At 38.4% G+C, this 13,716-nt stretch overlaps 1 protein-coding gene and 1 non-coding gene across 2 annotated transcripts; one reads left to right on the top strand and one right to left on the bottom strand.

Moving 5' to 3' along the window:
• Positions 1 to 4,591: 4,591 nt before the first annotated feature.
• Positions 4,592 to 5,263, bottom strand: LOC132038555 (uncharacterized). Its single transcript, XM_059429208.1, has 2 exons — positions 4,920 to 5,263; positions 4,592 to 4,733 (listed from the first exon to the last, which is right to left on the bottom strand). Exons 1-2 carry the CDS (start codon positions 5,261 to 5,263, stop codon positions 4,592 to 4,594), a joined length of 486 nt encoding a protein of 161 aa, XP_059285191.1.
• LOC132038750 (small nucleolar RNA R71) lies at positions 4,865 to 4,969 on the top strand. The gene has a single exon (XR_009410232.1). It is a non-coding gene; the product is annotated as a small nucleolar RNA R71 (small nucleolar RNA).
• Positions 5,264 to 13,716: the final 8,453 nt, after the last annotated feature.

Raw genomic sequence — 13,716 nt, forward strand, 5'->3', positions numbered from 1 at the left:
CGGGTATATATATATATATATATATATATATATATATACGCGCATATATGTGTATATATGTATACGGATAACCACGAGCCTTGGTAGGGCCAGGTATGTATAATCACCGAGCCTAGCCATGGTCGGGTACGCGAACCACCGAACCTTCGTGGTCGGGTATGCTATGTAAATGCTATGTACATGATATGGATATGTAAACGATATAAATATGAGTATAAATACAAATATGCTATGAATACGAAAATGGATACGAAATGTAAATGAGTACGGATATGAATACGGATACGGATATGGATGTATGTACACAATCACGCATTAGAAATGGAAAGTCCCTATGAAAAGCAAGTAAGTGTTTATGACGATGATACTACTATCTCCCATCCTATGCTATTTCCTATGTTGTCTATTATGCTTTCATAATGATGTTGATCATGCTTTACATACTCAGTACATTCTTCGTACTGACGTCCTTTTGTTTGTGGGCGCTACGTCATGCCCGCAGGTGGCCAGGGAGACAGTCTTGATCCATAGCCTTATTACGTAGGGACTACATAGCGAAGCTCCATTTCATTCGGAGCTACAGCTTTTGGTACTTATTCTTTTGTGTACATATTTATGGGCATGGCGGGGTCCTGTCCCGCCTTTATGATATGACATACTCTCCTTAGAGGCTCGTAGACATGTGCATATGGTTAGATGTATTTGGTCTTGTCGGCCTATATTTTGGATATCGTTTGTTAGCCTCGTCGGCTTATGTACATCTATATGGGCATTGTTATTGATGATGATGATGATATATATATATATATATATATATATATGTATTGTTGCCCAACGGAATTAGTATGAATAATGGATGGAAAGTATGATTTAGCTATGTGGCTCACCTTGATGTAAATGTGGAAGTATGATAAGAGGTGCCCGGGTGGGTTAGCACCGGGTGCCCGTCGTGGCCCTCCAGTTGGGTCGTGATAGATTGCCTCCAACTTTGATACATAATCCACCGCAAGAAGAATATACTTGTTCCCAAAGATGGTAAAAAAAGGCCCCATAAAATCAATGCCCCATACGTCAAATATATCTGGCTAAAAAATATTGGTCAAAGGCATCTCATGCCTCTTAGGGATGTTTCCGGTTTGCTGACATTTGTCACAGCTTCTAGAAAATGCATGCACATCCTTGAATAACATGGGCCAATAGAAACCTGATCATAACATCTTTGTTGCGGTGCGTTCACCTCTATGATGTCCCTTATATGGGGAAGAACGACAACTCTCTCACACTTAAATCACCTCGATGCGTAATCCATCGTCTTGCCAATTAATCAAGACCCTATTTGAATACATGCGGCCCATCCCATATGTAGAACCACGAATCATGATAAAGCTTCTTTCTCTGCTGCATAGTAGTATCAAGTGAGTAGACCCACTCACCATTAAATTCATAATATCCGCATACCATGGTACTTAATTCGCCTTAGGAATAGCAAAAAGTTACCTATCAGGAAAAGCTTCTCGAATCTGCCCATATTCCACAATATGATCATCACTCTCCAATCTCGATAAGTGGTTAACAACCTGATTTTTTGTCCCTTTACGATCCTTGATCTCCACATCAAACTCCTGCAGTAGGAGAATCCACCGAATAAGCATGGGTTTCGCATCCTTCTTGTTGAATAAGTACCGTGTGATCCGTGTACACGACAACATGAGTCCCTAGAAGATAGGACCAAAAACTATCAAAGGCGCACCACGACCAACAATTCTTTTTCAGTGACGGTGTAGTTCATCTGAGCAGCATCGGACGTCTTGCTGGAATAATAAATTGAGTGGAAGATCTTATATTTTCTCTGGCCTAGAACAGCTCCAACAACAATATCACTTGCATCGCACATCAACTCAAATGGAAAATTCCAATCAGGCGCAATCATTATTGGTGCAGTAACCACCTTTCGTTTCAACTCATCAAAAGACCTTCACACATGTATCGTTGAATACAAATTGCACATCCTTCTCAAGCAGCTTGCACATTAGACTAGATGTTTTTGAAAAGTCCTTAGTGAAGCGTTTGTAAAACCCGGCATGACCAAGAAAACTACGTACCCCCTTAACAGACACGGGGAATGATAGTCTCTAAACCACATCCATCTTTTTACGATCAACTTCTAAGCTCTTCTTCGGCAGCTTTTATCTGTGGATAATACCCTCTCAAACCATAAAGTGATCTTCTCTCAATTCAACACCAAGTTCGTTTCTTCACATCTTTCGAGCATACTATCCAGATTTCTAAAACACATATCGAATGAGTTCCCAAAGATAGAGAAGTTATCCATGAACACTTCTACAAAATTCACCACCATCTCAAAAAATATTGCCATCATTCACCTTTGAAAAGTCACTGGTGTATTGCATAACCCAAACGGCATCTGCTTGAAAGCGTATGTAACATAGGGGCAAGTGAAAGTAGTTTTCTCCTGGTCCTCTGGTGCAATAGCTATCTGATGGTAGACGAAGTACCCATTAAGAAAATAATAATACTCCTGTCCGGCTAATCTATCAAGCATCCGATCGGTAAATGGGATAGGATAGTGATCCTTTCTGGTGGCTTCATTCAGTTTCTGATAATCCATGCAAATCCTCCATCTTGTCATAGTTCTGGTTGGGATGATTTCATTTTTGTCGTTCGTCACCACTTTCATCCCTCCTTTCTTAGGGATACACTGTACTGGGCTCACCCACTTGCTATCAGAAATTGGGTAGATAATGCCTGAATCTAACCACTTAATCACCTCTTTCTTGACCACTTCGTTTATCACAGGATTCAACCTTCTATGGTGATGTATACTCGGCTTCTGATCATCTTCCATCAGTATCTTATGCATGCAAATTATTAGAATGATTCCTTGAATATCGGATATCTTCCATCCCAGTGCTTTCTTTCAATTTTTCAAGATCTCCAAAGATTTCTTTATTTCAGCATCAGTGAGCTCGGCTGTCAATATAACTGGTAAAGTTTAACCCTTGCCCAAGTACGCATATTTGAGATGCGCGGCAAAGATTCAACTCTAACTTCGGGGGCTCTTCTACTGATAACTTGGGTGGTGGCCCATTTTTCTGTTAAGTGGCTCAAACTTCTCTTCTCGAATATATATACCTGGTAGATCAAGAAACTACACCAACTCGAATGCCTCTATATCTCCGAAAATATAATCACCCACTAGAGCCCTCTCCAATGGATCGTTAGACATTATGAGAGGTCTTTAGTGTCTTCATTCACCATAGTGATAGCAGAAAGATCCTCATAGATTGCGAGAAATTTGAGGGCATTGTATAGATCGAACACTTCAACTTTATCGTGTACCCTCATAGTTAGGCCCGCAGCAACATCAATCTATGCTTTTGCTGTGGCTAAAAATAGACACCTCAAAATAAACGGGTGTTTTGGATCTGGCTTGAAATCCAAGATAACAATATCTGGCGAAATTTAAAAGACCCCACCTGCACCAACACATCTTCGATAATACCCTCAGGCCTGGCCAAAGATCTGTCTGCCAGCTGCAGAACAATAGTAGTCGGTCTAGGGTTTCCCAACCCATTCTTCGAAACATGGATGACCGCATCAGATTAATACTACCACCAAGATCGCAAAGTGCTCGTACAATGACCTGCTTTCCAATAGTGATCTCGATAGTGAAACTTCCCGGATCCTTCAGGCTTGTGGGCAACTTGTTTTGATATGTGCACTCTTCAGTAAGTGCAACTGTGTCATACTCTGTGAATCAGCTCTTTTTCGCTACTATTTCCTTGATATATGTAGCATATTTCGGTATCCCTTGCAGCATATCTACCAAAGGGACATTCATATGCCTCTGCTTCATAGAAATCAAGAATTTTTTATGCATGGCCAATTTTTTATGCTTTGCCAACCTCTGAGGAAATGAAGGCAGTGGTTTAGCAACCATTGGCTGGGGTTGCTTCACCAAAGGAGCCTTCTCTACCCTTTCTACATTGATCACATCATCCTCAACTGCCTCTTTCTTTGTTTCTGCCCGAGTTGCTTTCTTTGGAGCAAGTTCCTCTAATTCTCTCCCATTCCTGAGAGTCACAGCATTACACGATTTTAGTTTTGGGTCTGTGTCACTTAGAAGCCCCCTAAGTGGTCTAGTGTTCTGAGCACTAGCTATCTGACTTATCTGCCTCTCCAGATTACGCACCGTCAAGTCACGATTCTTATTCTCGGCCATTATCTTTTGTTCAAAAGCTTGATTATTTGCAATCATCTTAACGCACATCAGCCATCATCTTCTTTATCATTTCTTCCATCTTGCTCTCAAGAGCAGGAACAGGAGCCTAATTACTTTGTGCTGGCTGATAGCTCTATTTTTTAATGTCTTGATTACCTCTCCAACCGAAGTTTAAAGATGATTCCTCCAGATAGGGTTGTAAGTATTTCTATACTGATTGTTGTTACCCTGACCTTTGCCTGCATTTCCCACGAAGTATATTGATGCTGGATTTACAGGACACATATCACCGGTGTGGCCCTCTCCGCAAACTTCTCAACAAACGTTAGCTTGTTACACTGCTTGCACCTATGGTTGGGCCTGCCCCATAGTAAAGTTTTTGAATTCATCGCGCATAGCCTCAATCTGTGCTGATAGTGCCGTATAATTATCCACTTCAATAATTCTAGCTGCCTTCTTAGATTGGCAATCTGGACTATTCTGAGAGAACCTGTTTAACAGTTTGAAAAGTTCCTCATAGCTCATATCAAAATGTTGCCCCCCTGCTGCAGTGTCTAATAATATCTTATGGTGAGCATCCAGAATCTCGATAAATGTGTGTGCCAGAACTTCATTCGACTGATGATTGCGAGGACAATCTCTAAGAAGACCTTTAAACCTCTCCCATGCCTAATACAGATTCTCTCCATTTTTCTGCCTGAATGATATGATCTCCTTCCGGAGCCTAGCTTTCTTCCCAGGTGGAAAGAACCTTGTCAGGAATTTCCTCGCTAAATCATCCCAAGAGGTGAAAGATTTAGTAGGCTTTGCCAATAACCAACTCTCCGCTTTCCCTAGTAGAGAGAATGGGAAAAGCATAAGCCGAACATAATTTGCAGAGACTGTTGCGATAAAAGTGTCAGCAATCTCCAAGAAGGTTTGAATGTGTCGCTGAAGATCCTCGTACGACAACCCCGTGAATTTCCTACTGGAGTGAAGTAGCTGAATCGTAGGATGTTTCAGCTCAAAATTCCCTTCCATGGTGGGCTTGACAATACTTGAAGTGACATTACCAATGAGAGGTACTGTAACTTCTCACATTGTCTCTGGAGGAACATTAGCTGCCATGTTCACAGGTAATTCGACTAGAGCTTTCTAGTTTTGAAATAAAGTCAACTCTCTTTTGCGCCGGTATAATGATAACATCCAAATCCACTCCTCAAGTCAGAAAGTGTACAGAGTCGTATGCAATATAATTTACCCAACTATGAGTCGGAGTTGAATCCCACAGGGAACAATATACTAGGCGATCAAGCAAGTAAGGAATTTTCACCAACTACACTAAGCCAAACACTTTTTCAATAATTGATTTTTTATTTAAAAACTAACAAAGATAAAATTAACCTAGAAAGCAAGTAATATGATCAATGGCCACAAGCATGGATACAAGGGAAGTTACTCTCAAGTAACAGTCCGTTGATTTCACGATCTTACAACTAAGAGCGCGTCTATATTAATAGATAATGATTTCTAAAATCTCATTGAAAGTCTTCCAACCAAATCAATGAATTTCACTCTAAGCTTTTCCAAGCCTTAGAGTGTGATATTTAGCACAACCAATTGAATCTCAAGTTAACTATCCTATTCCTAGCTCAAGTTATTAGATGGAGTTTAAAGCCCCAAATCCTCGTTAATTAATCTTTCCCAAGCTCAAATTTTCCTCTTCCGAGCTCAAATCGAAGTAAATGGACGAGTCCTACGGTTAGCTAATCCCTTAAGAAACATTAAAGAACAAGATTAATAAAAGAAACAAAGACCCACTTCGTTAGAGACAATAATCATTCAATACATAAGAAAACAAGAGTTTCAATCCAAAACTTTAACATTATATATTTTCATAAACAAGTTTCAAGCATAGGAATGAAATACTACACACTTAAATAGTCAATACATAGTAAGGAATTGAAGAAATTAGTAAAGGGTTAAGAAATTTGTCATCAAAGTCTTCAAATCTTCAATCCCCAAGTATGGGTGTAAGACCCCTACCTCTCCTGTAAGAACCCTACCTCTCCAAGACTTGTATGAATGGCCAAAGATGAAAGATATTGCCCCCAAGTCTTGCTTTTATAAATGCCCGATTTTCTCATATCAAAATATGACTCAAACAGCCCCAAATATTCAGTTTTACAAATCTAGCCGTTTTTGCAATTTTAATCGTTTTTCTCATTTTCTTTAATTTGGCCTCTTTTGACTTGTTTTTCACTTGGGTTTTTCCCGGTCACTTCTCAATCATATAAAACCTGTAAAATGGAAGTAAACAACTTTAGATGCGCTATTTTCACAATCAAACATAGCAAAAATCTAAGATTAAAGAAGAGATAAGTTGGTAAAATACCAACTTATCAAACCCCCAAACTTAAACCTTTGCTTGTCCTCAAGCAAATCAAAAATTACAATTCCCTTCAAAGAACTCAACTCAATAGTGCACCAATCTTATACCAAGTCAAAAAGGTCCACTTCAAGTACAAAAACGTGACTTTGATTGGTACCAACAATTAATCCAAGACATATGAATCATCAACAATTTCTCAAAAATTTCATTTCATTTCAAGTACTTAAACACCAAGTTAATCAAAGTAGCAATCAAGTCATGACACTAAAGCTTCAAAAATTTACCTCATTATCACAAAACAACTTTCTTTTGTTCATTCCTCTCAATTGAAATATGAAACAAATTCAAAACTCAATTCTCATGTGCCCTCACAACCAAGAGAGAATCCCAACTCATAAAATGCAATTTAAAACACAAATGGGATATCAAATGGAAAGAATTAACTCTCTCTCACACACAAAGATGTTCGAATGCATATGCATAGAACTATAGGTTTGCACTTCATGTATTTCTCCACTAATGTAGATACACTTGATTCAAAATCAATTAGGACTTAAAGGTTTGTAATGTAGGCTTTTGGTTAAGGCAGGGGCAAAATTTTTGAAATACTAACTCAAAACCTCCCTAAGCACTACAATTTTCAACAATAAAAGCACACTTCCTTTAAAACTTTTCCACCCTTCTCTTCGTCTTTTCATTTCACCGCCTAATCTTCCCTTTATTCACAATTCTTTATTCTTCCTTCCTTTTTCTTCAATTTTTTGTTGTTGCTTTTTTTTTTTTTTTAAACAAAATACCAAGGAAGGTTCTGCTATTTTTGTTTTTTTTCTTCTTCCTTTATCTATTTTTCTTTTTAACCCTTTCACCTTTTAAGCGACTTCCACATCACAACTTTTCCTAGCATCACCCCCAAACTTAGGTTTTTAGCCTATGTTTAAACTTTCAAAGCACTTAGGGAGGTAGGATGCCAAAAGATAGATCAATAAAGAACAAAAAGTTAAAGCTTGTAACATGGTAGCCAAAGAAAAGGTTAAAGGCTCAAAGGGGGTTGACTAGGGAAAATATGAAAGGGTAGAAAATTTAAGGCACAAAAACGATCCAAGGAAGGCCTAACATCATTTTTCATACCAAGTTAGTCTAGGATTTCGCCTTGAAGCACATTCCGGGCAAGTTCTAGACTACATATAATGCAAAAGAACTCACAAAGATCTTACCACACATGGCACATTGAACTTAAGTAGGATATGTCTCCACAATCCAATTGAAACAAATGAAAAGTCACTTTTAATCTAAATAGACTAATTAGTGAAAGAAAGAGCCAAAAATTGAGTCTAAAGGCCAAAACAAGAATCATTACTTCAATCATTTTTCTTTTTTCAAAGATCAAGAATTCATATGTCCAAGTTCAAATAAGTTGGTACCAAGCAAGCCAAAAGTTAGCCAAGGGGCAAAAAATCACATCCCAACACCATTCTTACTCCTAAACTACCTAAAACTCACTTCTACACCTAACCTACAAGGCTTATTTCCCTTAAGAAAGTGCCCAACTATCTATCATAGGGACAAGCCGACTCAAAACTATCTAAAAACACCGGGTTCAAAAGACATTAGCATCCTCGGGAAAAGAACCACGGCAAAGAAAATCCAAGGATATTGCTAATACACGACAACACATGGGCATACAAAAACAAACAAAAACTAGCATATCTTACTAATATAGGAGTGTCACGTCAAGATTAAAATGTCAAAACAAAAGAGTTAATTTACCAAATCCATGAAATTCATCAAGCCACAATCGACATGAATATCATTCAACATTTAAGCTCTTCCCCCAAGTTAAAATGTTGCCTTGTCCTCAAGGCAACAAAATAATAAAAGCAAAGTAACAGTGTCACGACCCAATTCGTGAATCATGATGGCACCTACACTGTCCCCCTAGGTAGGCGAACCATTCCCAAATCGTTTTAGTCATTTATAAAAATTATACGAAAATAAATAGTGATTTAGCTAACAAATTCAAATCATATAAATAACAAGTGAAAAAGTAATAATAATCCCAAAATCTGGTCTGGACTAGTACAAGAGCCACTATTACATAGATACAAGTCTAATAGGAAGTACAAATCTCAAAATATTAATACTGCCTCAAGAATACAAAGTAGACAGTTAAATACAAAGGAAGAGTCTTCGGGTTGTGGATCTAGCCCAAAAGCTCACCCTGGAGTCTCTGTCAAGTAGACTCGGATCACTCTCGAAGACGAAAACTGGAACTAGTAACAAATTCTGCACTCAAAAGAAGAGTACAGCAAGAGTAGCATCAGCTCAAACAACAAGTACTGGTAGGTAGCATAGGCCGACAACAATTAGTTCACATATATGAAGAAAGAAATCAACAATTAGGCAGATAAGCTATTAAGTATACTCACGAATCACATTATCATAATAATCAAGGACTTCCACTCACACAGACGTCATACAGAACTCACTTTCCAAGTCATAAGCCTAAGTGAACCTTCTAAACCACAAGCCTATCAAGTCTCAATAATCTCAAATCAATAATCACAAATCCAAGTCCTGAACCTAGGTAGAGTCACTAATCCACAATCTCGTTCAAACCCTAATCAGATCTATACCACAACAATAGTACAACAAACCATACCAAAATAAGAAATAAGGAGTCGTATGATGATGTAGGATGACTTGTAATGATGTGCAATGCCGTGCAATGCAATGCACTGGCCAAATGTCTCAAACCTGTACGCACAATAGTCATCACCCGCGGGGGACCCATGGTGTCCATGTACCACTCGTTCCGAATGTTTTCCCAACGGTAACGAGTCTCCGGATCTTTGCCCACGGAGGTTCTTTATCATATCATATCACACCACCCGGAACCATTTCCATCGGGCATTTAAATCATTTTCTTTCATAGACACCATAAGTCTTTCATCATTCAATTCCGAATCATTTTCATCATGTATGAATGCAGAAATGAGTGTAAACGCGGTAAATCAATGCACTCAAATAACAATGAAGGTACAAGAAGTCATAATGGCATAAGTCATATCAAGACTTAGATAAATCAACTCAACCATGGAATGAATCAACAAACCAGTTCAATCAGCATAGAGAGTCTATAACAACCCTTCACTTCCAAATAGGATAAATACACCTCATGACTAGGTCTTGTGTCACCAATATATTCCATTTTCTCATTTATCATCCTCAGTATCAGGTCATAACTCAATATCCAAAATTCATGTGAAATGAGAATGTACGCCATGCATGATATCATTATCAACAGTAAATCATAATCAAGATTTCAGCCGTGTATTATCATAAGTATACATCATGATTCAAGACTACTCTCATTATCCTTCATTTCCCCCGATGATAAATGACACAACAAGAGAGAAATGATGCAAACATGTATCACAACACAGCAAATAAGGCAACATGCCTAATCATAATAACAGGGCAACAAGCCACAATCAACAGCAACCAACCTAGTAGAATTCCATCCCAACTCCATACCCAAAGGCCTAGCATGATTTCCCCGTCAATATCTAACTCCTACATATGCTTCACTAATTCGAATCTAACCGAAAGGTAAGCCGTACGCTACCTCGATGCTGAGCTAGTGCCACGAACCGCCAAATCTGAGCCTTGCCCTTCTGAAGTGCCTCAGATCGCTCGTAGTCTAACAATTAGCAATGCTAAGTAAGCAAATGACTACAATAAACCAACTAATCGGAAGAAGAATCAATTCGGGGGAAATTACCCAAAATACCCCTAACGAATCATACGGGTTAAACCAAAAATTAAGGGTGAAATTACCCTATCCATCGTCCCAATAGCCATAATCCTAAATTACATAGGTTTCTAATCACATTAGACCCTTCAATTTCATCAAATTAACCAAAATCCCCAATTTGAGAAAAACCCTAATTTTCAGGAATTGATTCTTAAAATTAGGAGTGATTCAATCCTTGAATGTGTTAATCTGCAACTCTAGATGATATAGATAGTAATTTAAGCAACAATAACCAATTTATATAAAGGGTTTCATGATTAATACCCTAGGTCTCATAACCCATCATTCTAAGGCCATAATCTCTTATGGAATCTTAAAGAGAAAGGAAAATAAGCAAGATTATAGGTTAGAACTTACCCCAACAGATGATTTCTCCAAAATCCTTCGAGAATCGCCTCTATTAGCTCTTAGAATAAGGTTTTTGGGTGTTTTGGACAAATGATTCGGACTTAGGGTATTAAAATAAGGAATTGATCCCCTCGATTCACCACGGCGGTCATAAGGATCGCCATGGCGGTCCCGCCGTGGCGGTCAAGCCACCCGCCGTGATGGTCACACGAACCCTCGCCATAGCGGGCAAGACTCCACTGTGGCAGGCCCGCTATGGTGGTACTGGCTCGCTATGGCGAGAACACTAACAACCAGATTTTATGGTTTTTCACAAGTTCATCCCAAAATTTCGACATCAATCCGAGGCCTCCCGCACATAAATAGATATGCACATACACTTAAAAACACGCTATGAACTCACCCGTGGCCTCGAAATTCTCAACGGAAGTCTAATTCACCAAGTCAACCCCTAAACGGATAAAATCAAGTTTCCAACCAAGTAACCAAAAAGCAATCAAATGCCTCGGGAACCAAACCATCCACCCTGCCAAGTCAGAATCGACCATCCGAACCACCCAAAATTGACGGATTTTCGAAAAAGGTCCGTTTACCCAAAAGTCAACTATTTGTCAAATGCTTTTCACTTTAAGGCTCTATTTCACATAAGTCATCATAAAACTCGCCCGACTACCTCAGGAGCCGTACCACCCTCCCCGCGGGTCAAAATAGTACTAACAGGGCTCAAAAAATGATCAACCAGGGTAAATGGGTCAAAACGGCAATAACGACCAAACAGGCATTACAAAGAATGACTCCCTGAAAAGTTTTATCAATGAGAAATTCCATGTTTCTGCTCCTCCAACCATTTCGTATGAACAAAAGGCCCTTTCATGTCAAGGAGTACCTGAAAAAGTTATTAGACTCTAGAAACAAGGCACAAGCAGTGATGCATCAGAGTGTTGCACATGACTCAAAAAACTAGTTCAAGGTATAGCAAGTTTAGCTCACTCAAAACTGGACTAATCCGTCCTAGTAACAACTCTATAGAGTTCTAACCCAACTGTTTATGATTGACTCTATTCATTAAGGGGTATACCACACAATCCTTATAAACAATTCCAACTGACTTGCTGCTCTAAAAGAAAATCAATTACCAAAATTCAAGCAAGAATTTTTTTTTTCTTTTTTTTAATCAAAATCCATGAAAGATGCAGCAAAACAAAAACTTTTGTCATAGCAAATTCTGCTCATTTTTACTAAAGCTACTAACTTCCATGGTTAAATATCATTTTCATCCAAACAAAATTAAGCTTCTCAAACTGAATCATCACAAAACAGTTAAAGGGTAGTTACAGGCTTGAAATTAAGCTTATGGTCACAGTTCAGAGAAAGCTTGAGAAGTTCCATTTTCTTGTCTCTAACATCAACAATTTGTGTTAGGAAATTACACCCATCAAACATGATCACTGATTCAAACAGAGTGTTAACCTAACAACTTCGATGGAGAAAACAACACGATTCTTCTCATTCAGTAAAATTCAAAATGGAGCCACAAAATCAATGCTATAACTCAGAAAGGAAAATCAATTGCTAGAACCACCAACTTCCACAAAATTTCAGCTTTCTCCCCTTCCATTAAAGCTAAACTGAATGTATATCATTTATGCGTCAGCTCCACTTATCAAGAACCATTTAGACGTGTAAACCAACAACCTACCACATTAGTCCAGAAATTACAGTAAAGTAACACGAAAACATCAAAAATAGTGCGGCAAGTCGAGCAAGGTTTAAACTCACAGAATACGACAAGCAACATACTTCTTGAAAAATAGGAATATCTATTGGCCTATTCAGCCAACAAGTCAGCTAGTTGGGACACTCGGATGCGCAAAATGCTTACGAGCCAATTACACAATTATTCCACCTCTTGGCAGCTCACAAAATACCATTTAAACACCTGAGACAGTCACAATTTCAGTCCAATGCCATGATCGTACTCAATAGAGCAACGAAATGGTTAGTTAGAAGTCTAGCGACAATTCGACGCCAACAGACTGCTTACTCGGGCATAAAAAAAATTCAACTCAATTAATCTGGCCAAGCAGTCCAGCCAACTTGACTATCCCAAAATTACTCACAATCAACTCCTAATAGCTCTCGGTTACTCTCATCGGCGAATGAAATCCTCTCTCAGATGTTGAACAGGTTGAGGGTATTTTACAATTAGCTTAGTTTCAGCACAATGGTGAGTTATCAATCCTCCCAAAAAGTTGGGAATTATAGTTCAATCAACCCTTCATCTCAATCAAACAACAACAAAACAAGAGTTTCAAAAATTTATGCTCTAGCTCCATACCAAAAGAACCATAGGAAAATAAAGGAAGAAAAAAATCTGCCAACTAAAGAAATTGAGGGGAGAGAGAGATCAAGAACGAAAAAGAGAGAAGAGAAGACGAGAGGATAGGAGAAAAGAGAGGGAGTATTTACCTGGTGTCACTGGTTGTTTTGGGATGGGCTTGTCGCAGCATTTGTGACGAGAGAGTGGGAAGCAGGGCATTGCATATGAGGAAAGGAAATAAAAGGCAGGGTTTTTCTATGTTTTAAAACTGGAACGCTACTTTACAATACATACCAAATCATCTCAAAAAACTACCTTCGCACTAAAAATTTGCATTCTACAATTTTTTTTTTTAAACCCAAAACTAAAGTTGTTTTATGCAAAATTGGAGTAAATTGCCAGTCAGTGTATTTGCTTAAATCCTACAACTGCTTTTCAACTTAACCCTGACCAAACAAACTTCAAAATTAGTATAATTTGGTAGAATGATAATAATTAAAAATATCTTATCCAAAAATTAAAATTGCAAAATTGAATTGAGAATGAAGAAAATATGGGTTGTCTCTCATAAAGTGCTGCATTTAACGTCGTGGCACGACGTATGTCAATCTTACCACTCT

This window comes from Lycium ferocissimum, chromosome 11 (genome assembly GCF_029784015.1).
Source record: "Lycium ferocissimum isolate CSIRO_LF1 chromosome 11, AGI_CSIRO_Lferr_CH_V1, whole genome shotgun sequence".
NCBI classification, from domain to species: Eukaryota; Viridiplantae; Streptophyta; class Magnoliopsida; order Solanales; family Solanaceae; genus Lycium; species Lycium ferocissimum.

What these genes read in the sequence shown, in the direction of transcription:
- LOC132038555 (XM_059429208.1), bottom strand. Translation starts at nt 5,263, where the DNA reads ATGGAAGGGAATTTTGAGCTGAAACATCCTACGATTCAGCTACTTCAC. An exon ending in CAGAAAAATGGAGAGAATCT is followed by an intron (nt 4,734 to 4,919) that starts GTATTAGGCATG and finishes ACTGTTAAACAG; the next exon opens with GTTCTCTCAGAATAGTCCAG.